This window comes from Enhydra lutris, unplaced genomic scaffold (genome assembly GCF_002288905.1).
Source record: "Enhydra lutris kenyoni isolate GAN:26980312 unplaced genomic scaffold, ASM228890v2 scaffoldscaffold8, whole genome shotgun sequence".
NCBI lineage: Eukaryota > Metazoa > Chordata > Mammalia > Carnivora > Mustelidae > Enhydra > Enhydra lutris.
The window spans coordinates 5,783,091-5,809,646 of NW_019154092.1; the positions used below are offsets into that span (position 1 = coordinate 5,783,091).

General features: G+C 41.4%; 1 protein-coding gene across 2 annotated transcripts in view; it reads right to left on the reverse strand.

The window, feature by feature from the left end:
• Positions 1-26,556, reverse strand: part of LOC111142441 (G protein subunit alpha L) — a 136,716-nt gene that overhangs the window by 23,515 nt on the left and 86,645 nt on the right. For both annotated transcript variants that reach the window (XM_022495576.1, XM_022495577.1), the window contains exon 5: positions 17,672-17,769. In XM_022495576.1, the coding sequence (XP_022351284.1) occupies positions 17,672-17,769 (98 nt within the window). The remainder of the gene's footprint in view (positions 1-17,671; positions 17,770-26,556) is intronic.

Here is a 26,556-nt window from a genome sequence, read left to right on the forward strand (position 1 = left end):
CTTATGGGATTGAGCACTGTACTGAAAGCAACGAACACAAGGGCTGTATGGGTACAGAATGGTTATAAGTGTGCTATCCTTGTGATCATGTGGCTGTCTGGGAGCTTGTCACTGCTGCTGCCCAGGCCTTCTGGAGAGGAGCTCACTGCACATCGCTAACCTGGGATAAGATCCAAATTCCAAATTCCAAGTATGGTTTCTACTGAATATGTATTGGTTCCACACCATTGTAAAGTTGAAAAGTTGTAGTTGAAATATCGTTAAGTCTGGGACCCTCTGTATACAGTTTACCATCCTGGGACTAGTCAGAACTTCCAGTAATAATACCACCTTCTAGCACCCACAGCCAAAGTAGAAACTTTCTTAGGGACTGTAAGAAAATTTTGATTAGAGTACAGACATTTCCAGAAAGCTGTGAGTCAAACCAGTTAATTATTTTTATCATGAAACAAGGAAGAAAAATATGTTTCAATTTAGCTCCTATGGCCTATTTTCTTCCTTTGAACTAATACATGAGATATTTAAGCAGGACCTATGTCTTGGTTTCACTGGAAAAGAGTCACGTGTTAAATCTAAAGACATTCCAAAATAAATGAAGGAACTAAATATACATGAGAAATAAATATTGTGTGTGTTAAATGATTGCTGGCTTCTCACAGGTAGTCTTCCCATGGTTTTGAAATGTTTTGCCTTGAATTCTCTTTTAGAGCTCCTCCTCACTCACCACAATTTGTATCTATGTATATATTTGTGATTTGCTCAGTAGCAGTCTATCCCTTTAGATGGTTCCATGGTGACTTTTGGTTCTTAAGTCAGACTTCACCCCTAATACTGATCAACCTCTGGGACACACAGATGCTTCGTAAATTTCTGCTGAATGTATGAATGCATCCAAAGAAAACAGCATTGGATATATACCCACTTGGTGACCATTTCAAGGACTATATTACATACTTATGGTATCACTGTATATATTACATTTATATCTATCACTTTTTTATTTCAGAACACAGTTATAATTTAAAACTTCAAGAGTCCTCAAACCTTGGGAAACTGCAAAGTCATTGTACCTCAATTATGTTAACATGATGTCAAGGTTTGTAAGATGAGACCAAGAAAGAATTGGAAACAGAGAAGTTGCACTTGAGTGGGCTTCCACATTGTTGTGCATGCTGGCTGGTGATGTGGGAAGTTAACACTCTTGGGAGTATCCGAATTCCCTATGTCCTGATGGTCTCATTTGGCATCTACCACTATACTAACACAGGGATTCTCCTGTTCCTTCTCCACACTGAATAATTACCAATTTGATGACAGGCTGAAAATTAAATCTAGATACTCCTGGCCCTTTGAGGACAGTCCAGGATTTCTTTCCATGCTGAGCAAAGCAATGGTCACCTTGTTCTAGATGTTCATAGACACGGTGGGGAAGGGTGTGTGCTCCATATGCCTTCCTAGTTTTCCTTGTAACAAAGAAAGATCTGGATTTAGGAAAAATCAATTGTAGTCATTCTTTCTTTCTTTCTTTCTTTCTTTCTTTCTTTCTTTCTTTCTTTTTTTAAGTAGTCTCTAAACATGACTTTTCCTGCTTGGGTTTTGTTAGACTCTCTTTAGTTCAGTCTTACTTTAAGATGGTTTTGGACTTTCCCCAGTAAAGAAGCAACAGGAAAGCCGTGGGAGCCGTGTGCAATGTGGTCCTGACTGGGCATTGGGCACCGGGCTCTTCTTTTCTGTTCTGGGCAAAGCTGTGTGATCATTTGTGTGACCCAGACCTCACTGGGCATCATTTCATCATTTATAAAGCTGGAAAGGCACATATAAAACCATGATCTAACAGTGAGCAATAATGCCTACATCAGGCCTTGGCACCTTCAGGAAGGACTGTTCAAAACTACTAAGTTTAAAAAAAAAACCCTCAGAATAATTCAGACATAATGTGTTTTGACAAAGGTGTGAAGCAACGAAGACTTTCATACACTACTAGTGAGGGTGTCAGTAGATACAATCATTGGGAAAAAATTAGCATTCTCTAATGAAGTTAAACTATCAATCTCCTATGAGCACCAATTCCATGTCTTATTATCTGTCCTAGAAACAATTTCACACATGTATACCGGGTTACGAAACAAAATGTTCAGGACATCATTATTTGTTATAGCCCAAACCTGGAAACAACCCAACTGTCCATGAACAGAAAAGAAAAATAAATTGTAGAGTTTCATAATTGAATATTATGTAGTAATGAAAGTAAATGGCTATAACCATACTCAACACATGAATAAATCTTAGAAACTTAATTTGAGCAAAAAACCCCCAGACCAAAATGGTATACACTGCAAAATCTCATTTTAAAAAAATTTCTGAAACAATCTGTATAGATTTACTGTAAAATTTACTAAGAAAAAATGTGTATTATCTAAATTGTCCTTTTGCCAGCAACTGGTGATGGATGTTTGCAGATCTCACAGGAACATGTGGAGTAGATTAAGCAAAAAAAGAGAAGGCAGACTGTGTCTATTTCTATGTGAATACTCCATTTACAGAACATTCTGTAGAAAGAAAATCTACTTCTTTGATGGGGTTCCTGCCTCAGAGGGAGAGAAAAATTTGAGTAAAAACTAAATTACAGAAGGAAAACAGAAACCTGAAATATTTTTTGTCTGTGAGATGAGTGTGTTCCTCTTTCTAATCACTGTTCCCATTTTTCACCAGAAATCTTTATTATGCTACTTTTTTCTTCTTTTTAAGAGAAGCTTGTTTCCCTCCAAAGAAACACATGGCAATATCTCCTGCTGCCTGTCTAATGGGACATTGGTGGGGCATCCTGAGGCCACAGTTCTGGGTGGAGAGCAATTTCACAACTACCGATATGGGGCCAATGAGCAGGACTGCACACCGGCTTGTCCAGGCCACTCTGGGAACCAGGAAGCTGGCTACTCCCACACAACTTAAAAAAAAAAAAAAACAAACTTGAACATTAAACTTAAAACCTGTGAGTTAAAAAATTGTTCACGTGCACACTAGGCAGTAAATTTCACTGCATATGAAAACTTGCTCTTGTCCTCCTCTTGGTGCACCTTGTATATATATATCATGAAATCAAATCGCCGGAAGCTGGGAGTATCCCCAGTTTGGACAGGGTCCTGGGAGATGGTGGTGGTGGTGGGGTCTTGCTGCTGCTCCTGGGAGCAAGTGTGTGTGGCAGACACAGTCCTATTCCTAATCAACGCTGCATCTGACCTGCCACGAGACACAGCTTGCAAGTCACAGTTAAATTACGCTTAAGTCAAGTGACTTAGAATACCCATGGCCACAGAGCAGACAGTACTAGTTCTAACAACTGCATATTCTGAGAACCATTTAGAGTCCTTTCAACTCTAGTTTAACCCCCACTAAATATAAAAAGGAAGGAGTCATTGGCCATTAGTGTCTATGCAAGGCTAAGCCTGGTCATCCCTTATAGTCAAGGCAATGAAACCAAATTAAATCAATTAAAGGCAAACATAAACATCTGTTAATTTCAGCTGGAGTCTTCAGCTTAAGAAGCAACATTTTAGAAACCAAATACAACTTAATTCAGTGAGCCCTACTAGAAACTATCTATCTATTTATTTATTTATTATTTATTTAAAGATTTATTGATTTTTTAGAGAGAGCACATGAGTGACAGCTGAAGAGGGTGAAGGAGAGAGAGACCCAAGCAGACTCCTTGCTGAGCGTGGAGTCTGAGGCGGGGGCTTGGTCCCAGGACCTGTAGATCATAACCTGAGGTGAAACCAAGAGTCAGACCCTTAACCGACTGTACCACCCAGGTGCCCCAAATAATTCATTTTTAACCCTTCTATATAGAATGTAAAAAGCTTTATAACAAAGCAGAGTATTTCTTGTCACGTCTATACTTCTATAATGTACTATGGCAGGATTCAGTTTTCTCTGAGACAGTGAACACTGGTGGTTTAAAAGGAGGCCAAAGATCGAGATATATATCTATATCTATATATCTATATTGTATTTTTAAAATATTTTATTTATATTATATTTATATATTACTTATATGTAATTATATATATTTATATATAAATAATTACATATTTATATTATATAAATATATATTTATATAATGAAAATATTTTAATTTTATATATAAATTTAATATATATTAAATATAATAAATATAAATATATATAAAATATAAAAATATATATATTTAAGTGTTAACGTCATGGGGCGCCTGCGTGGCTCAGTTGGTTGGGCGTCTGCCTTCGGTTCAGGTCATGAATCTGGGGTTCTGGGATTGAGCCCCACACGGGGCTTCCTGCTCAGCAGGGCGTCCGCTTCTCTCCCCTAACCCCTCTAGCCTGCTCGTGTACTCTCTCTCTCTCTTTCATGCTGTCTCTCTCTTTCAAAGAAATAAATAAAATCTTTTAAAAAAAAGAAACCTTGCCTCTTTTAAAAATAAAGTGTTAACCTCAAAATGGTTTTGAACTCAAGTCACTGGAAGGAAGATATCTCAACTAAAGCGTAATGGATATGCATTCTTTTCCTTTCATCTTTGATGGGGTTGGGCTAGAATCTTCCAGCTCATGCCTATATCCCATAAATATTTACTGAGTTCACCATTCAGGGACGGTAGGTAAGTATCCGCAAATGTGATGTTTGTGTAATGTTCCAGAAAGCAGGGGTATTTATTTCCTCCAGCGTTTCTTCTCCTGGAAGGTTCTGCCCAATCGGGGCACTGAGGTGCCAGCTGAGCCTTCCTGACAAATTCAACATGTGGTTTCCTTTCTAGGAACCACCAGGCTGCCTCAGGACATGATTAACCATGTCCTAAATATAGTAAGTCCCAGACAAGATTAACATCTGGAAAACAATACTTAATAGTGTATCTAACTACTGCAGGAAAAAGAAAATAATTTTTTTTTTTTTTGAGCAGTTTAGGGGGTAAAGGAGAATTCAAAGCTAAATGAATTTCACCTTACAGGACTGTGTAAGACTCTCTGAATTCTTCAATGTTACTTACATGAAACAGAACAAAGAAACAACCACAAGTTGCAGTCAGCATGGTTCCTGCTCACTTGGAAGATTCCTGGTGTTTCCTTTTTGCCAGCATCCCACAACGGTGTCCCACTACCTGCCCTAGGTCCTTACAAGGAAGCTGACCTTTAGAATCTAATTGTGGAAGCATGTAGTTGGAGAAGGAAGCTGTAGGGAGAGCCTTCTGAGGAGGGGTGCCTCTGGGGCTCTCTATTTTCAGCAACGAAGTATGTGATTTGTTCAGATCACACTGTGTGTCAGAGGAAGAACCCGAATGAGAAACAGGCCTATTAAGTCTCATAGATTTTAGAAGATATATTTAGTCACTGCCTGCCTCCTGGCAGAGTATGGCAAAGTGATTTCTTTCTTAGCAGTTACCATTTGTCTCAGGTAGCTGATAGGAAGACTCTTTCTTTCCTTCCTCACAGAAATAATGCAGAACATTCACCTTAATGCAAAATATGAATTCCAGATTCCCAGTAACATAAAATAAATTAAGACACAAAGGCATACCATGCACTTAACTGTTGTCATATGAATACAAGTGCTAGTGAGCAAATGGAAATTCTCTTTGTGCTTAGATTTCCTTAATCTAAAAATAATAATAGAATAAACTTGAATTTGAAAGGTAGCTTTTCACTGATATCATGGGTTCTAATTATTATGTGATTAACATGGTCTGGTGTTAAGAAAGATACGTAATTCAAACCACTGACGCATGTCAGTGGTATTTTTTTCTTTCTCCCTGTTTCTTTGATACGTTACCCAAGGGTAGCTTCCTTATTTGCTAAATCCAACTTAAAGGCTTATAATTAAATTTCTTGAGACTGTGAACAGATTCTTGTCGTATACTGGGAGGAGGGAAGTAATTGTACAATGTACTGCGATGGTACACGGTTTTCTCTGAGACGGTGGGCACGTCTGTCCTAAAGGAGGCCATGTGGTTGCAACCATCGATATTTCCTTCCTTTAAAGGGCTGAATAATATTCCATTGTATTGACAGACCACATTTTGTTTCTCCGTTCATCATTATGATGGACTTCTTCTTTGTTTCTACACTCTGGCTATTTTGAATAATGCTTCTACAAACGGATATTGTGTCTGAATCTGAGCTTTACAGCAAAACTGAGTCTGCATACATGAGAATGGTGACTATGAATGACAGAGAACACAGAGAAGGAAAAGTTTTTAAAGTCCACTCAACTAACAGCTATTTCTTAACCACCAACTACGAGGCAGGCATGGTTCCAGGTACAGCGAGCAACAATCCCACGCGAGCAGCCAACAATGGCACATGAACCATCCATGAGGAAGAGTTTAAAAAACTTGATTAGATATATTATTCACTCAACATCTGTTTAATGAGTCTTTACAGTGTCAGGCTCTGCATGGACAGGAGTTACTCAGAATGCCATGGAAATAACTTCTGATAAAATTACCTAACTTCCATGACAATTCTTTTTTAGAGATTTAACATAGGTCTTAATGATATATTTTCAGCATGAGAATCATATTTCCAATCAGTGCTTTTGCTTTTGCATTTCTTCACTTTTCTAGCTTACACTGATTTAAAAACGGAAGCATGCGTAAAATGTGAAATGTTATAAATCTTACACTGAACGCTTTCCACAGCGTAACTACAGTTGCAGTTTGAGTGCACAGATGAACCAGAATGCAATGGACGGGGTCAGGAATACAAACTTCAATCAAGCAATCGCTCTCCACTTTTGAATGAAGTCTCTTCCCCTGCCTTGGAATTAACTAGAAAGGCCCTGAAATTAGGAGATCCCCATGATCAGCAGTGCCCAAATGAATTTTACCAAGGCATCCAAGTTAAAATTTAACAGGACTAATTCCAACAGGGAATCCCGGCTGAAGGTGCGTTTGCAGTGCACGATTCCATGTAACCACTTTCAGGACATTTTCATCACTCTGGAAAGAAACCTTGTACCCATCAGGCAGTCACTGCTCATCTGCCCCCCTCACCCTCCCTCAACGCTATGCAACCGTCATCTACTTTCCATCGCAATATGTCTGTTCTGGGCATTTCACAGACATGGAATCACACAATATGTGGCCTTCTGTGTCCGCCTTCTTTCACGGAGCATATTTCCAAGGCTCTTCCATGCTGTAGCCTGTATCAGTGATTCATTCCTTTTCATAGCTAGATAATTGTCCATTGCACAGAGGGACCACATTTCGTGTGTCCATTCATCAACTGACGGGCATATGGGTTGTTTCCACTTTTCAGCTCCTAGGAATAAGCTGCCGGGCATATCCATTTGCCTTGAAGTTTTTGTGAGGTCGTATGTTTTCCATTCTCTTGAATATGTATCTGGGAGTGGAACTGCTGGGGCATATGGGAACTCTGTGATTACCTTTTTCTAGAACTGCTAGACTGTTTTCTGGAGGTGCTATACCATTTTATATTGCCAACAGCAACATCCGAGGGTTCCAATTTCTCCACATGCTTGCCAACATTTGTTTTTATTTGATTTTTGGTTACAGCCATCCTCGTGACTGTGAAGTTCTATCGCATTATGGTTTTGATTTGCATTTCCCAGTGGCTAATGCTGTTCAGCCCCTTCTCATGAGCGTATTGGCCATTCACATATCTTACTGGGGAACTGTCTATTCTGATCCTTTGCTTATTCTAAAACTGATGAAAACATTAACGTTAAAATTATTTAACCTTTTGTTCCTGAGCTGTAGGAGTTATTTATATATTCTGGAATATAAGTCCCTTATAAGATACGTGACTTATAAATATAGTCTCCCTTCTGTGATTGTCTTTTCACTTTCTTGAACCATGAGGAGGTCTGTAAAAAAATCCATCCTGGCTTTCATCTGCAAACTATGCTCATGATATGAATTGGATGGAAATGGAAGGTAGATGAGAGCAGCTTCAGAGAAGAAAATGGGTGCCCTTGTGAAAAATCCACTTATTTATAAGCTTAGGGAAAGGCCTCATCATCTTTACAATTCAGCACCTGGTGGCACCTGGCACACACTTAAAGCTCACATAACGTCGAACTTTTAACCTAAAACAGCCTCTCACATCTTTAGGCTTAATCAAGTTAATCAAGAGATGGCATGGTGTGGTCCTGTGTAATCTTAGGTGATTTGGTTTCCTCCTCTTTGGGTTAGTGTGAGGATCAAGTGGTCAACTTGGGGGATGTGCACAGAACAGTGACCCACCTGGTAAATTTCTACAACTACGGGCTATCTCACAGCTACCCGTAGAGGTTTAAAAAACCGGGACACACCCGCAAGTCTTTTTGAAGCTGCACACTTTATTCATGGTTTTCAACCTGAGGTCTTTGGGGTCCTTGGAAATGTTTCAAAGAATTTAGCAAACATTCTGGATAATTGTAATAAAAACCCTCCTACAGGCAAACGTCTTCCGTGGCATGTTATAATGTGCGGAGTACGACTTGTGCTGTTAACTCGTGCTGCTTTGTAATTTATTTTTCTGTAGCCTTCTGTACACATGTGTATCCCTCCCCCTACATTTTATTATGACACACTTCAAACATACAACTTGAAATAATTTTATAGTGGATGCTTGAACACCTGCCACCTAGATTTTGCCATTATCATTTTACCGTACTTAAAAGAGAATCACATATCTATCTACCTGACTTTTGATGCATTTTGAAGAAATGATAGACACCAATTCACTTCCTCCTAAACGCTCCAGCACACAGATCTTTGTCTGGACATCAGTATTTGCTCACAGGTTTGTTTGTTTGTTTGTTTGTTTTGTTTTTTTTCTGTTGAGGTAAAATTTAGGTCCAAAGCAACATGACTCTTGAGTATACCTTTGTGGAATCTTGACACGTGTGAATGGACACGTGTGGAACCCAAGCTCCTATCAAGCTGTTATGCACATATTTTCCACTTTTTGCAGCCGTGCTGCTATTTGGCAGGAAATCTGTAGGAGGACACTGGCCAGCGTCCAGATGGCGCAGCACCTGACCCGTAGTATAACCACAAAGGTAAGTTCCCACAGGACACAGACGGTGCCATGCCCAGCTGCACCACTGCCTGTCCCATGCTGAGCCCCGGGCTCTTATCACAGAGCAACAATCACATCACCACAGGTGCAAATGTGGCCCAGAACAGAATTCTGTCTTCAAGACTGTCTTTGTGCATTTAAAAGTTAAAAAACCAGAACATTTAAGTGTCTATCAGACTTTGCATTTATCTTCAGAAATGGGAGGACGCTGCTAGGAAGATAATTTCTTACTCTTCTCCTTTTCACATTCGGCATCATTTGACTTAAAAATGTTTCTTTGGATTACAACGCAAATTAAAACCACAACAACGGAACAACAACAACAACAACAACCGTGTTTTTGCTACTATTTGCTGTTATTCATCTACATAAACCAGAGTATTCCCAAACCCTTTCCCCAGCAGGAAGAAGCTGGATATTGAACCCTAGTGAAAGACTCAATTGTCATCTTTGAGCACTGGGTTTCAATTCTGTTTTTATCAAAATGGCCACATGGATCTTATATGAAATCAATGTGATCTATGTGAACATCTAAAATAAATTTCTTTCTAATAAAATACCACTCTGGTTTGATACATTTATTCTCATAAAACACGACTTTGGTTTGGTACTTGATGCAAATTGCATTTGGTCCAGCTGCCACAATTTTGGAACCTGGCCTTAGTCTTTATTATTATTTTTTAATTAAAAAAATTATTTTTTTTTAAGATTTCATTTATTTATTTGGGAGAGAGAAAGAGAGAGAGGGTGAGGGAGCAATCATGAGCCGGGGGGAAGGGTAGAGGGAGAAGATTCCCTGCTGAGCCAGGAGCCTGATGAAGGACTCAATCCCAGGACTCTGGGATCATGACTGAGCCAAAAGCAGACGCTTAACTGACTGAGCCACCCATGCACCCCACTGGCCTTAGTCTTTAAACTGGGCCCTGTGGAGTGTTTCTTGTCACCAACTGAGCCACCTCAAGGAGCATGGGAGAGGCTAAGGGCAACGCGCTGGGCTTCTCACTGCTACTGACCCCTCCTCACTCCTGGTACCCCGCACAGGGCAGTTTGACAAGGGTTCTACTTCTAAGAAGTAATTGGGGAAATACAGTTCCAAGGCAGCAAAAACATTACTATTATTATTATTATTTACCACATATAGTTCAAAGGCTTGATTTTCACAGCCCTCAAAATGAATCTAACAATAGATAGGGAATGGGAAACACCAGAAACCAGTGTGACGTGCTGGAAGGGACAGGACTTGGAGCCCCATCTCAGCATCATCTCTCTTTACAGGAGGTCTGAGGATTCAATGAGGTGATGTGTGGGAACCCACCAGGATTCTCCACTCAAGAAAGTGGTTTTCTGAAAGATTTAAAAAATTCTATTGGACTCTGATCCTGACTCCTGGCACAGAGCTTCTGAAATCCTTGTAAATTCCTAAGTGGGAAGAGCACTAGGGGCTTCTTCTGTTCTAATATTTCATCTTTGGCCCCCCTGTTCCCAACACTGAGCTCCTAAATCTCTTGTACTTTTCTGTGTGACAGGAGCATCTTTTGTTTTGTTGAGGTGACTCTGGCTGGGCTCCTGGATGGGGCTGGTCACTGCAAGGACCAAGCCATGATTAGAAGCTTGGACCTTTCAGCTCCCCACTACTTCATCTTCCGGGAAGGGGAGAGGGGCTGGAGTTGAGGATAGATCATGCCTATGTGATGGAGCCTCCATAATTATGGGGTTTGGAGAGCCTCCAGGTTGGTGAACGCGTGCCCGTGCCAGGGGGATGACACATCCCAGCTCCACAGAGACAGAGGCTCCTGTGCTCGAGACCCTTCCTGACCTCACCCTGCACATCTCTTCATGCGGCCGCTCATCTGTATCCTTTGTCATTTCCTTTAATAAACCAGTAAATGTAAGTAAGTGTCCCTGAGTTCTTCGAGTTGTCAATGGCAGGGCAGACACCGTACATAACCTGTTCCTCAGGACCGGCATCTGACGAGTGGCAACCTCTTGGGACCGACCCCTTAACCTGTGGCATGTGACATGGGCTCCAGGTAGACAGCGTCAGAATTGAGTTGAATGGGACGACACCCAGCTGGTGTCATGGTGAATGGCCTGGTGTGGGGAAAATACCTCACACGTCTGGTGTCAGAAGTGTTGTGAGTGGGGTCACAGGTGAGTGTGAAGGGGACACAGGGGGAGAGGTGTGGGCTTCCTCCTCACACGGAAGCATGTGTGTCACACAAGCCCTCTTCAGAGTTCCTTCTCAGGGCAGGGTTTCCAAACGGGCATGGGAGAAACAGATATAATCAGGGGCTGACTGACTTATTCTGAGCTATCTGGTCTACCTCCTTTGCCCTGATACTAAATTTATTCTTCATACCTAAAAAGAGGCAGACTGTACTGCCCATGAACAGCAACATTTCCAGTTCTACAGATCAAGAAAATAAATCTGACAACACATCTGGCCAGAGATGAAGATCAAAATGAGCGTTAAAAAGAACGTTTACGTGCCCCCATGCGGTTGATTATATATTTAATGAGTTCAACAGTATAGAGCAACACACACATTTTAAATTATAGTTTATCTTATTTTAAAATGACCTGGGGAAAAAAAATCAACCTTGAAGTTGAAACCTCATTTTTGCTAATAATTTCCTGATTGTCTCCAAAGCTTAGATTTGGGAACTTGGGAGCCATGGGAACCAAATGGCGCTGGGGAGTAAATGTGGGAGATGCGGTCATCAAGGCTCCTGACAGATGGCCAAAGGCAGACAGGGACGCAGCAGAAAATCACTGTACCCTTCTCATGACTCTTTCCTTTTTTTCTGGAATATTCTCTCTCTTTGAGAGTATTCTAAAACCAATTATTCAAATGGGTACGCTCCCAGAAGGGCTTATCACGTAAACAATCGGTACAAAGCCCAAGAACCTACACTCTGAGTTGTGGAGTTTCAAGTTAAATTAAGCAAAGCCTGATTTTATAAACCCGTTCTAAAGATCCAATTTTCTCTGATTTTCTTTCTCCCAAAATAGCTGTTTCCATGGCTACATAATCACTTATTATTAGGACTTAGAGGAAATGCCTTTTGGGGGATAATGCAGTAGAGATTGTCTTTTAATTTTCACAGTGGGAACTGGGCAATTCCGGATAAAATATAATCTCTGGTGATTTGCACAGCTTGCTTGGTGCCTCAAAGACTCATTTTCCCCCTAAGTACAATACTTAATGCTCAATTATAATGACTGTTCCCACATTCCTCCAGCCAGGCCGGTGGGTCTGGCTGCCTGCCTTACTGACCCTCTGCTCAGGGATGTAGGGGTGGCCACTGACTGGACCTGTGGGTCCCAGGGACAGTGGGTGAGGCCATGGCCCGATGCAGGCCACCTGGCCTTTAGCAAAACCGATCTCTCTGTTTCCTCTGAGATCTGGCCTGCAGATTATAGCGTGCACCTGCTGTCAGAATCCAGGGCTGAGAAAAGCAGACAGGGAAAGCAGAACTGAAGTGCCCAGGGAGCAGGAACAGAAGAGCTGGTCCCCACAGTGCCTTTGACTCAGCAGTGGTTCCCCAGAGAGACTCAGAACAAATTCGCCATTTCTTGAAGTAGCCCAAGCAAGTATCCACTCCTTGCATGTCAAATAGCATGATAAAGATCGCCATAGCTTTTTTCATTTTTATATCATGGATGCTTTACAATTTGGGGGCTCCTGTTTGCTTATATGTGTTTTTAGAATCAGAGTGGCATGCATTTGTGATTGATGGAGGCCTTCTAAAAAGCAGGCTTTGTAAATGCAAACATAGACTTTCATCTGTGGTTGACAAGAGGACCCCCGGCTCAGGGAGGACCTTGCCCCTCTGGCCGACCTTGACCAGTGTTCCCGTTGCTTTTCCTGCCCTGACTCCCTCCCTCCTCCATAATCGTCCTTTTTTTTTTTTTTTAAAGATTGAGATATAATTCACATAACGTATATTCCACATAACATAAAAATTCACCAGTTTGAATTGTACAATGGTATTTACTATAATCACAAGGTTGTGCAACTATCAATACCATCCTATTCCAGAATGTTCCCATTATCCCCCAAAGAAATCCTATACCCACTAGCAGTCACTCTCCATTTTCCCTGCCCCCTGGCACTCAGTAATCTATTTTCTGTTTCTGTGGATTTGCCTATCCTGGACATTTCATATAAACCCAACCATATAATATGTGGCCTTTTGTGTCTGTCTTCTCTCACTTAATGTAATGTTTTAAAGGTTCATTGATGTGGTAGCATGAATCAGTGCTTCATCCATTTTTAGTCCAAAAAATATTCCATTGTGTGATGGACCCTGTTTTCTATACCCATTCATTATTTGATGGACATTTGGGTTGTTAGCACTCTTTGGCTCTTGTGAAGAATGCTGTCATGTATATCCCTGGATGAGTTTTTGTGTGGACGTATTTTTTTTTTAAGATTTTATTTATTTATTTGACAGAGAGAGAGAGAGAGAGAGAGAGACGGAGCACAAGCACGGGGAGAAGCAGAGGGAGAAGGAGAAGCAGGCTCCTCTCTGAGCAGGGAGCCTGCTGCGGGGCTTGATCCCTGACCCTGAGCTCATGACCTGAGCTGAAGGCAGATGCTTAACTGACGGAGCCACCCAGGCGCCCCTGGATGTATGTTTTTAATTTTCTTGAGTAATTCAGGAGTGGAACTTCTGGGTACCTCTGTGTATAAGCTTTTAAGGACCTTCCAGATATTCCCAGACTCCTCATCGGCAGCTCTGCCTTAACAGAATTTCAGCATCACTGAGAACCTCTCTTCCCCAAAATATTCTCCTGGTTTCTGCCATGGAAGAAATGACTTTAATGGAGCTTAGAATTATTCCCTTCCTAATTTAAAGCGTTAAGGTTCAAAATGCAATACTGTTGAGCGAGGGAACACAGTGACTTACATTCACACCGAGATGTAAGTCAGATCTTTTCTCAGAGCAATTTTGATGGGAGGAAAAAAGAAAATGTGTCAGAACACTGGGGATTTGCAAGGCGGGAGAAGGAGGCCACAGAACCTGAATCTGGGGTAGGGTGTGCACTTTTAAAGGGACAGACCAGCTTTTCCTATTACTACCATAGCTCATACCAGGCTCCTCTTTTGCTAATTAATTTTTCCAAATAGCACCTACTGTGCACGGACTTCATGAAAGAACATTCACCTGGACATTTAAGGAGGAATAAGACACCTTCCCTGAAGAATTAAAGATTACAAGGGTTGGACAAAATGGCCTGAGTGTCACCGTCTTGGGTTTCATGCTGACATGTCCTTTCTTTCACGGGAGGGTCGCTGACGACTGGTGGAGGCAGCTGGACGCTGACAACTGGTGGAGGCAGCTTCTATTTCTTTAACTTCGAATTTGACGACATAGTATTTCTGTTAGCCCTATATTGCTCTAACAAATGTTTCCAAGACATTCCTTGTTTTTTAAAAATCTCTCACCCCCTACCTTGAAATCTGGGTTTAGAGGCAAAACAGCAGCTATTAAGCTATCCATAAGCTATTAATAATAACTATTAAGCTATTAATAACAAAGGTTATTGATCCAACTTGATTCCAGTGTGTATTAAAATGGATAAAGAAAGCAACGTCGTAACAGTGAGGATTATTAACCCAGATAGTGAGGTCTTGGTGGGCAACTGCTTTCTGTGATTTGGCCAGACCCAGAGTTAAGAAAGCACCGCTCAAGCTTTGGTGCCTCGTTCCTGTCAAGTCTGGGAGGGAGTCTTGACCTCACGCATGAGGCAGCCCGTGCCCATGGCTCTCAGTCATTTGAAAGGATGGGACCAAAGGAAAGCCAGACGTTGGCTCTGGGAAACCATGATCTTACGTGCCTTAGTTGACCTCTCTGGCCCTCAGCTTCCACATGATGACGTAACAGCAAGAGCTGATCTAGGGCTTGCGGGCACTATTTTGAGGACTTTGGAGATATACATATTTAATGCTACGAGAACTGTATGCAAACGGGACCCATAATTGTCCCCATGAGTTTGCCTAGAGCCTTACATGACTGTCCGTGGAGGAGCAGGCATCTGAATCCTAATTCCCTGTCGTCAAGGCTCATACTAACTCTTCCTTTTAAAAAATTTATACTTGCATATTCAACGTTAAATTAAGCCATTCATTCTATCCCTGGAGTGGTGTGAAAGTAAGTGGTCTGTTCTTTCTTTTAAGAAAGGGAAATTCCTGATATGATACTGAGTAGCACTGCAACGCTCCCTCACCATGTCTCTGCTCAAGAAATACCAGAAAAGGACGATAGAGCACACATTCCCATCAACTCGAAATGCCAATGAAGGTGAATTTAAAATCATTATGAGCTGTGCTTGAAATTGCTAGCATTAACTTAGGGTACTCTTTCTGTCTCTACAACACCACGGTGGCTTTTAAAACAACAGAGATGACAGGTTTGAGAAAGAGCTAGTGAGAGCCAGAAGGAAAGATAAGGGCCCTTCAGGAAGGGGTGTGCCTCCTGAGACCCCCCCCCAGGGTGTGTCTGAGCTCCACGGGGAACCCTGCCCCACTCTACATCCACATCTAACCCAGCCTCGCTCTCGTGGAAGCAAACGTCCATAACAAATAACAGGACAGTAACCACAGCAGTGTACTCACAGATGTCAACTAAAGGGCACGCCAATTTAAAAAGGGAATATTGACTGAAGGTAAGTCTTGAGGGAATGGTAAAGAGTGGCAGGAGACGGGAAATTTTACATACTATTCTAGATCGCAAAAATTTTAAATTAGTAAATAGTTTCTTCAGCGTATACAGTGGAGGGCCATTAATGCTCCTGGTGCTCATTTCAGGGTACACAGCAGGTGGACGTGCACTGCTGTTTCACTACCCCTGCCTCAACAAGACCACTTGCGAGACACACCTGTCGCTCACCCAATGCTCATGGACTGGGGGGACGATGAGCCAGTTCTTGGTCATCATAAGAAGGAGGTTAAGTGAAGCTTCTTAACATCATCAATCTCCCCCATCTCAACCCTGAGATCCTTCCCCCTCCTCTGAAGGACTCCCTCTCCACCTACTTCTCTGTTGTAGTTTTAGGCTCCTCTTCCTCCTGAAACCAATCTCTGGGGACTGAACTTCCTTGTCCAGGCCCCTGTCGATTCTGAGCTCCAGGCTCCTACAAGCAGCCATCTGCTTCCTCTCTCCCCTTGGGCAGCCTCTCTATCTCCAATCTAACTTCTCCAAATCGGAGTCTGATATTATCCCATCCTCCCCCACATAACATCTCCTGGATTCCTCCCTTTCAATAAATGGCACTGTGACCTTCCCTCTTGTCCTCCTTGATCCCCACTTTCCTCTGTCCCCAGCATTCTGATTCACCACCTCGTTCTAACCCCTTTGGGTCCCAGGGCTCACCTCCATGGCTGCACCTGATGCCAGCCATCCCGCTCGGGTCCTTGTTCCCTTCTTCTAATGTGCCACACAGTGGCCAGAGTGACCCCAACAATCTCCATCACAGAGCCAATGGTCACTCACTGCATTTGGAAGAAATCCAAGGTCCTTGGCAGAACCTTTGGCAATCGGGAGGGTCTGGCCTCACTGACCTCTCTCATGTGTTTATGGCCACTCTTCCCTTACCCATCTGTCCCCAGACTGGCTTCCTGTCACTGCTTGGGACACACCCAGCACCCTTGCCATTGGCTTTTCTCGGTGCCTGTCATGAGGCGATGGTGCCTGACCTCCTCTGAATGAGGAGGGGCTGGGGTGGCCACTCAGCTACCCTCTCCTGGAAATCAGCATTCCCAGCGTAGCTCCACCAGTGGCTTCCATCTATCGTGGATTCCCAGATTGCATGCTTATGGAATCTCTTCCCCATGTAAGCATTTTTAGAGTTTCCAGACTTAAAATGTAAAAGCACTCATTTCTTGCTGTCCCAAGTGTTATATAAAACAACTTTAAATACAGTTTTTGTCACCAAAATAGCAAACATATCTAGACATTCTTGATTAACTTTCTTCTTGGGCCCACTATTATCTAACGGTCATAGAATGAATCTAAAATAGCAAAAGAAAATAGGAAAGTGAGCATTTCAGGGAAAAACAATGGGCCAGCCTAGGCACCAGAGTCCTTTCCTTATTTCCTATTTCTCTTCATTGCACTTTTTTCCATCAAGGCTTTATTTATTCTATTAATTACCATCTACTTTCAAGGGTCTAGTCTATTTCTAACATGAACAGGGTATCGCTTATCATTCAAGTAAGTGCTTGGGCTCGATGGCGGACGTGGATAGTATTTTAAAATTTAATTTGGGGGTCTTGTTCCAATGTGAAAATATAATAACGAATATCTAAGCACCTACCAATTCGCAGATATGCCTGTCATTTTATAGAAAGCAAAAGGACAAACAGAACTGAAAACGGGTTCGGGGAAAATGAACACACCTGCTTCTGGTTCTTCCTTGAAACACTAATTCCCATCGGAGTTTCAGTTTTCCATCTACCAAACCCGGGCCCTTTGAAAAACTGATTTCTGTAGTAAGATGTTAATGCTTTGTTTCTTGTACTCAAGAGACTTCATTGACCTGGGAGGGCGGCATAATTGAGGGGGGGAAGGGTAGCCTCGGAGAGGCCGGGCCACGCTCAGGAGCTGACTTACTATTGTGCGCAGTCGATTAGCTGATACTCGTTGGACCTCTCAAAGCACGCCTTCACGCCTTCATCATCCCAGAGCTTCTTCACATGATCGAAGAATTCCTAACATTTGAAAAAATTCGAGTAAGAAAGCACAGGTGTTAGAATCTTTTAAAAAGTTACAAGTAAAAAGAAACTGCCCCTCACCCCACCAATTTTTTTTTTTTTTTTTTTTTTGGCAGGTAGCCCGTGAATTGTTTTCCTTATAGAAGTCTACTTCACACACGGTAAAACGCACAGGACTTGAGATCGGCCTGAGGAGAAATGGATACACCCGTGTTATCGTCACTCGATTCCACCTGCCAAACATTCTCGTCCTTCCAGAAAGTTCCACCAAATGAAAATTACGAGTCTAAAGTAATTTTGTGGCATTCACCAATGATACATGCAACAGCTATTTTAACAGTAATTTTAAAGTTCTTCGAACTCAGTCACCTGCCTAGTGGTACTGTCACGTCAGCAGGGAAAAGCATGCCTATCACAACGGTAAGTTCGGTTTTAGCTGTTGTCCCTTTAAGTTTCCGTGAGCCACGATTACGAATAGCCGTGACTGAGCAGATGGGTTAAATGTGGCCCAGAAGCATTAGGTATATTAGAAAGGAAACCTTGAAAATTTTACTCTTTGGGGATACTAATTCACTGTTTTTTTGTGTTTCTTTGTTTGTTTTTTTGGGCATTTTCTAAAACTACAAATTACACGTGAACTGTGATTTTTGGTTCCCTCAAGCCCCTGTGGGCACAGAGCTCAATTTCACCCATGATGGCAAGCTCTCCTTCTCTCCAAGTAAGAGGTGGCTTTATGAATTCATATTTCCAAAATTACCCAAATTAAATTAACAGTGCTATGGAAGCAAATGACAACACATCATCTGCTAAATATAAAAGAAGTTACGTAAATTTTCACAAACCCCTTCATTAGAATATTTATATCCCTTCCCACATCAGTCATCCTCACGGCAGCCCCAGGAAGCACCCATTCCCATCTCTGATCTGCACCAAATCTGGGGCTTCTGATGCCTCATGTCTGTTGATTTTTTGGAGGGAAAAAAAAAATAAAGAGCTGGTTCTTTTCTGGAAGATTCACGATTCCATACAAGGGTGCACCTGAATACCGTGGGGGCCCTCTTTGAAAAAAGAAACTTAAAGTCATGAGTATGCAATTAGGTACAAAACCTCAGAAGGGGCAGGAGAGGTGAGGGGCCATGAGGTTCTGATGTCCTAGTATTAGGGACAGTCTTTAGAGGTCTGCCGAGTCTCTACACCTATGGTCTGTCGGGCTCCTCATTGTCAGGAACAACTCCAACTACCCACAGCTGACAATGAAGGTAAATCTCCGTAGGATGGAGAGGAGCTGAACCTCTCAGTTTTTGTCTCCCTAGATTTATGGTTTCTTCTAGAATCTCGCACTGCTTCTCTTATCACTCCAGTGAGGGTGTTTATATAGGCTTCCTTAAATTTCTTTTTTCCCTTCAAAGAGCCATATGAACACACACACACACACACACACCCCAAATGAGAAATCCTCTATTTTCTATTGTCAAGATGCTCTTGAGAGACAATGGTAACCTTAGTGTCATGGTGATTTTTGGAATCGAGCTCCATCTCTCTTCCCTCCTGCAAACCCCCAGTGTAGTAGTTTCCTGAATAAAGTCCCTTCACAGTCTTCATCAGGTGTCAGAATCATTTTTTTTCTGCAGCAGTCTGAACTGAAGCCTCTGAGACAGAATTAGAGAGGAGAGCTCGAATTAAGAACCAAGACGCACGATTTCTGGGGTCCATGTTAATAGGGATGGTGGGCACTGTGTTTTTAAAGCAGATGCTTTGGACAACACCGGAAGAACACAAAAGCAACAACAATCTCGGCTTCTACTTCGTGGTTGGTGAACAAAGACACTGGATTAGAATATAGCTAGGTCTCCAGGATTCTCCATATTTACTTTTTTTTTTTTTTTTTAAGATTTTACTTATTTATTTGACTGAGAGACACAGCAAGAGAGAGAACACAAGTAGGAGGAGTGGGAGAGGGAGAAGTAGGTTTCCCGCTGAGCAGGGAGACCCTTGTGGGACTCCAACCCCGGGATCATGACCCAGATGGAAGGCAGACACTTAACAACTGAGCCACCCAGGTGTCCCTCCATGTTTACTTTTTAAGCGGTTCCAAAAACCTCGTGGAAAATTTCAGAGCTGCTACTGCCGTTGCTTCTGCCTTTTATTAGAGAAAATTTCCAAACTTACAAAAGTAGAGAGAATTCCCCAGGCCACTCATTACTCAGCCTCCTCTGTGTGTACCAACACATAGACAATTCTCTCTCTCTCTTTTTTTTAATAACTCATATCTTTCCCCACATTTATTATTTTGCAGCAAATCTCTTACGTCATATAATTTTATTTCAACATTATTTCTAAAAGATAAAGGCTCTTAAAAAATCATAGCCACAACACCACTATCTCAACTAAAAATATAACAACAAATAAAGAAATGATTCTGTAAAATCATTAAATATTCAGTTAGCCAATGCAGCCTCTCTAGCTATACTTAAGCTGTTGTCCAGAGCCAGGCTAGAATTCTCACGCATTTGTGAAACCAACTGGGAGGTAAGTATGAGGAGTAATTTTGGCATGCTTCCATTAGCAACTAAGATGAATAATATTAAATAAAACTAATTTCAGTGTATGTGTGCGCCTAAGAAAAAAAAAGATGATTCACAGAGAAATGTAACCCACTTCTGACAACTAAGAATATGGAGAAATTGAGAGTATAAAAAGAAAATTACTGACATTTCTTTGTTGTTTTTTTTTTAATTACTGAATAAGAATCGACTTGAGATCTTCATGTATTTAGCAACTGAAATATGCAAACATTTGTTACTCTTATTTAAAGGGTTTTGACATAGCATAACCTATAAGCTTCCCAAGTCACTGAGGTGTACAGCTGAAACCAATGTCACATTGTATATCAGCTCTACTTAAATTTAAAAAAAATAAAAAAAAAAAAAACCCAAGGGAATTTGAGTTGTGTTATAGAAAGAAAAATAATAATGATACCAAATTTAAACTTACTTTTGAAAAGGCAAGACTCTAACATTTTCATAACACCATTCTGATTTTTCAATCAAAATTGAAATTAAAATTTTTAAAAATGCAAGTATCTAGCTCTTGCGTTTTGTGTCACAGCATTTTCCTTCTGGTCCTGCGGTCTACATCTCCCTTTCCACACGAAGTACAAAGCTAACCTAGGATTCTCAGATGGGTAACCAGTTTTTTTCTTTTTCTTTAAATTCCTCCTAACCTCTCTAAAATGGAAATCATGCAACAGTAGGCAACGTCAAGAACACAAATTCTTGCATGATATCTCTGCTGATACAACTTTCTGGTTGCACTCACACCTGAGATCTATTTTTCATTTTTTTTAAAAGATTTTATTTATTTATTTGACAGAGATCACAAGTAGGCAGAGAGGCAGGCAGAGAGAGAGGAGGAAGCAGGCTCCCTGTGGAGCAGAAAGCCCGATGCAGGGCTCGATCCTAGGACCCTGGGATCATGACCTGAGCCGAAGGCAGAGGCTTTAACCCACTGAGCCCCTATTTTCCATTTTTGAAATGAGAACCTAAAGCCTATTTCTTGTCTCTGGAAGGGAATGTTGTGCAGTGGTTTGGAGTCAACGCCCTGGGTACACACACAGGTCTTGGGAAGAACTGCTTTCACACACGGTACGGGTGGAAATTGTCACGAGGTTGAGTGTAAAAACCCTCTTCCTCATGCTCGTTAGCCGATATTCCTTCTGAGGTGACTTATGGAAAAATCTCGAATTTTAGTATCAGGATGACTCTTTTTTTTTTTTTTTTTTTTTTTTTTTTGCATTTCTGAAGACAACGCTTTTTATATTTTCTTATTAATTTTAATCTTCAGAGTTCTGTGGCTCTTCTCCGTTTTTATTTACATTACTGAGTTGATTCAGGAAAGCATACAGGTCCCGTTTGGGGGTCAGTGTTCATGTTTGTGTAGGGCTTGGCCTTATATTCTGGATGCGAATTTCACTTCTGGTCCCACCTAATTTGACTTGTATTCCTAATTCTGTTCTCCTGCATTTTCAGTTATTTTATTACCTTGTATTATAACTTTGGGAACAGCACTAAACACTTTCCAGAACAAGCTGAAGCAAAAATAAATGTCTGACCGAACTTTTTATGGGAACACAGTGGATAATATCCACCACCACAATCCAGGGACCTTAGAAATGGGCAGTTTCAGGTCAGAACCCATTTATTTATATGGGATTTATTATAAGCTCAAGTTTAGGTCTGATTCATTTAAAATACACACACACTCAGTTTTAGCCCTCAGATTAAGAGAATGACACAACAGGTTTTCATCGTCTGTTTTTTCAAAGATCGGGTGGATATCAAGTTTGTGTGGGTGCTATCATGCCTGCCGACACCACAGTTTTGTTATTCATAATCTGTCCATCCTCAAATCAAATTTAATACCGTATGTTGAAAAGTCTATCTAGAAACAACTTTCAGAAACTGTGCTAAAAAAACCCAAACCCCAAACATTAAAATCATTAGCAGTCCCCTTGCCCATGTCTTTCTGCTGACCACCGGGAAAGAATCTTGGCAAGGAACCACATAGAAAAAGAGGTCGCCCCTAGCATTTACTGAGCGCTTCATATGTTCCAGGCAATGTTCTAAGGGTGGTATGTACAAGGTCTTATCTGAGACAACCCTGCCTTGTAGGGGATTCAGTTCCCATTTGATGACAAAACAAGTATGATTAAGGATATTTTATATTCTCTTGGAAGGAAGTGGTCAAACCTGGCTTCAAAAGCATGTTCTGAGGCTTTCTACCTTCCCTGTTCTCCTCTGCTCAGTAGCTGCTCCCTGAGCCCAGGAGACCAGAGAGGACAAAGGCAAATTTGTAATATACCCCACACTCGTCTGTTTTCTTTTTTTTTTTTTTCCCTTTAGGACAGCCTACTTTAACTATTCTTAGGATCATTTTAACAGCTTTTGAGATATACTATATATACAAAAAATTTCACCCAATTATTCATACACTCAAGTTTTAGAACACCTCCATCATCTCCTTACCCTTCTTTGGAGCCAAGCCCAGCTCTCCTCCACCCCCCCACCCCCATCTCAGACACAGTTAATCTAACTTCTGTCCCCTACAGTTTTGCCTTTTTCAAGAAATTTCATATCAATGAAACCCCCTTGTCCTTTGTGCCTGTCTTCTTTGAACTAGCATGGAATTTTTGAGATTCACCCATTTTGTTATGTATATTAGCAGTTTGTTCTTCTTAAAAAATTGCTGAGTTCTACTCTGCTGTATGAATATACCACGTTTTGTGTATTCATTCAGCAGCGGATGGACATTTGGGATATTTCCGGTTCTTGACTGTTGTGAATACTGCTGATTGGAATATCTGTGTACCGGACAGGGTTGATTCCACCCAGGAGAGGAATTGCTGAATTATATGGAATGTGTTTAACTTTATTTATTTATTTATTTATAAAAAGATTTTATTTATTTATTTGACAGAGAGAGATCACAAGTAGACAGAGAGGCAGGCAGAGAGAGAGAGAGAGAGAGAGGGAAGGAGGCTCCCTGCTGAACAGAGAGCCCGATGCGGGACTCGATCCCAGAACCCTGAGATCATGACCTGAGCTGAAGGCAGCGGCTTAACCCACTGAGCCACCCAGGCGCCTGGAATGTGTTTAACTTTAAAAAACTGTGACACTGTTTTCCAAAGTGGCCATTCCCTTATACACTGTCAAGCAGTGTCTAGTGGTTCTAGTTACACCACATCGTCAATACTTGGTTTTGTCCATCTTTTTAATTTGAATTACTCTGGTGGGTATGTAGTGGCATCTAATTATGGCTTCAGTTTGTATCTCCCTAATGACCAATGACTTTGAACATCTTTTTTTTTTTTTTTAAGATTTTTATTTATTTATTTGACAGACAGAGATCACAAGTAGGCAGAGAGGCAGCCAGAGAGAGAGGAGGAAGCAGGCTCCCCACTGAGCAGAGAGCCTGATTCGGGGCTCAATCCCAGGACCCTGGGATCATGACCCGAGCCAAAGGCAGAGCCTTTAACCCACTGTGCCACACAGGTGCCCCATTTTTTAAAGTTTTTAAAAATTATTTATTTATTTGACAGACAGAGATCACAAGTAGGCAGAGAGTAGGGCAGAGAGAGAGAGAGGAGGAGGAGGAAGCAGGCTCCCTGCTGAGCAGAGAGCCCAATGCAGGGCTTGATCCCAGGACCTTGGGATCATGACCTGAGCTGAAGGCAGAGGCTTTAACCCACTGAGCCACCCAGGCGCCCCATGAACATCTTTTCATGTGACCGTTGGCTACTTGCATATCTTCTTGTTAAGTGTCTGCTCAAATATTTTGCCCATTTAAAGAAGTTGGGTTGTATGTCTTCTTACTATCGAGTTTTATTTCTTTTACAAGAATAAGACACTTGAAAAAACTGTCTGGATTTAAGTCCTTTGTCAGTTACAGGTTTTGCAAATATGTCCTCCCAAACTGCAGCTTGCATTTTAATTTTCTTGAGCATCTTTTGATGAGCAAAATTTTAAATTTTGCCCATGTCTAGTTAATCCATTTTATCCATTTAGCATTTTGCTTTTTTTGGTGTTCTAAGAAATCTCCATCTAACCCGAAGTAAAAAAAAAAAGAGAGAGAAAAATTCCCTCCCCCCCCGGTTTTCTTCTGAAAGTTTTACAATTGTAACTCCTATATTTAGGTCAATGATCCATTTGAGTCCATTTTTGAGTACAGTGTGAGGAAAGGGTCAAGTTTCACTTCTTTCCATACAGGGAATCAGCTTCCCCAGCATGTTTATTGCAAAGACTACCCTGCCCCACTGAATTACCTTGGTACCTTTGTTGAAAAAGACCGTATACATGTGGGGTCTATTCGTGGACACTGAGTTCTGTTTTACTGACCCATATGTCTATTCTTTTTTTTTTTTTTTAAGATTTATTTATTTATTTGTCAGAGAGAGAGAGATCACAACTGGGCAGAGAGGCAGAGAGAGAAGCAGGCTCCCCACTGAGAAAGGAGCCCCATTCAGGACTCGATCCCAGGACCCTGGGATCATCACCTGAGCTGAAGGCAGCCGCTTAACCGACTGAGCCACCCAGGCGTCCCCCATATGTCTATTCTTTTTTTTTTTTTTTTTAAAGATTTTTATTTATTTATTTGACAGAGATCACAAGTAGGCAGAGGGGAAGGCAGAGAGAGAGGAGGAAGCAGGCTCCCTGCTGAGCAGAGAGCCCGATGCGGGGCTCGATTCCAGGACACTGGGATCATGACCGGAGCTGAAGGCAGAGGCTTCAACCACTGAGCCACCCAGGCGCCCCCCGCATATGTCTATTCTTATGTCTACAATACACTGTCTTGATTTCTGTGGCCTCGTGGTAAGTCTTAAAATTAGTAGTGTGAAGTCTTCAACTTCACTCCTCTTTTTCAACATCGTTTTGGCTGTTCTAGGTCTTTCGAATTCCCACATACATTTTAGAATTAGCTTGTCAGTTTCTATGAGAAAGCCTGTTGATCTGAGATTGCACTGAACCCATAGCTCACCGAAGGGAGAAGTACCACCTTAACAAGATTGAGTGTTCTAATCCATGCACAAGATGTGTTTATTTATTTATGTGTTATATTATTTATTTAAATCCTCTCAAGAATACTTTGACGTTTACTGTGTATAGACCTTGCATTTCATCTGTTGAATCTTTTCCTCTGTAGATTTCTTGGATGTTATTTTTAAATGTACAGGATTTAAAGTTTCACTTTTGGATTTTTGTCATTGCTCATACATAGAGATACAATTGGTGTCTGTATTTGAGCTTGTCTCGTGCAACCTTGTTAATTTCACCTGTTAGTTCTAGAAGCTTTAAAGTGCAGCTGTGGGGCGCCTGGGTGGCTCAGTTGGTAAGCGTCTGCCTTCCGCTCAGGTCCTGGGATCGAGCCACGCGTCAGGCCCCCTGCTCAGTGGGAAGCCTGCTTCTCTCTCTCCCACTCCCCCTGCTTGTGTTCCCTCTCTCGCTTTGTCTCTCTCTGTCAAATAAATAAATAAAATCTTTAATAAAAAAAAAAGTGTAGCTGTGGACATAAACAGTTACTTGCATAGCTCTGGCCTCTCCCTCTTTCTCTTCCTAAAGCATGACCCATAAGGCCTGGGGCAGATCAGAATTCTCTGTGGTTCTGAGCACAGGGCTCTGAGCCGAAGGGACTTCACCGCCCACGGTGGCCAACTTCCATGCTTTTGCTGCTTTTAAACACTTCCCCCCGACAAAAAAGCTATACTAAGATGTGTCTAGCGATTCTTTTATTTCCAAATTATGTCACAAAACAACTGTGATAAGTATAAAGTTTAGTTACTCAGATCCATGAAACATAACAGAGAATCAAATAAATCGACCTTTAGTGATGAGAACATAATTTTCCTCTAGTATTTTTCTTCCACAAACTTAATTTTTTAGCTTTTGATTTCCCCTTCACAATACTCCCACTCTTATGCCTAAAAGTCTCTCTGTAAAATCTTCGTTCTCTGAGAAAATTGTGCACTTGGAGAATGCCTAAGAGACTCACCAGAGAAACTTATTTGTGTGGGAACAGAAATAAAATAATTAGGTATTTTCATTAGGGATAAGAGACTCAAAGAATCACGACTTTGGTCCTTGCTTCCAGACAATTCTCTATCAAGTTTTCTGACAAAAGTTCTCCTTGGAACATCAGGCACGAATTACATAACACTTTAAGGTATTATTCTTGGTTTTCTTAGTCACTCCAAATCCTTTCTGTGCTGAGAGGCAAAACGAAGTGAGGAAC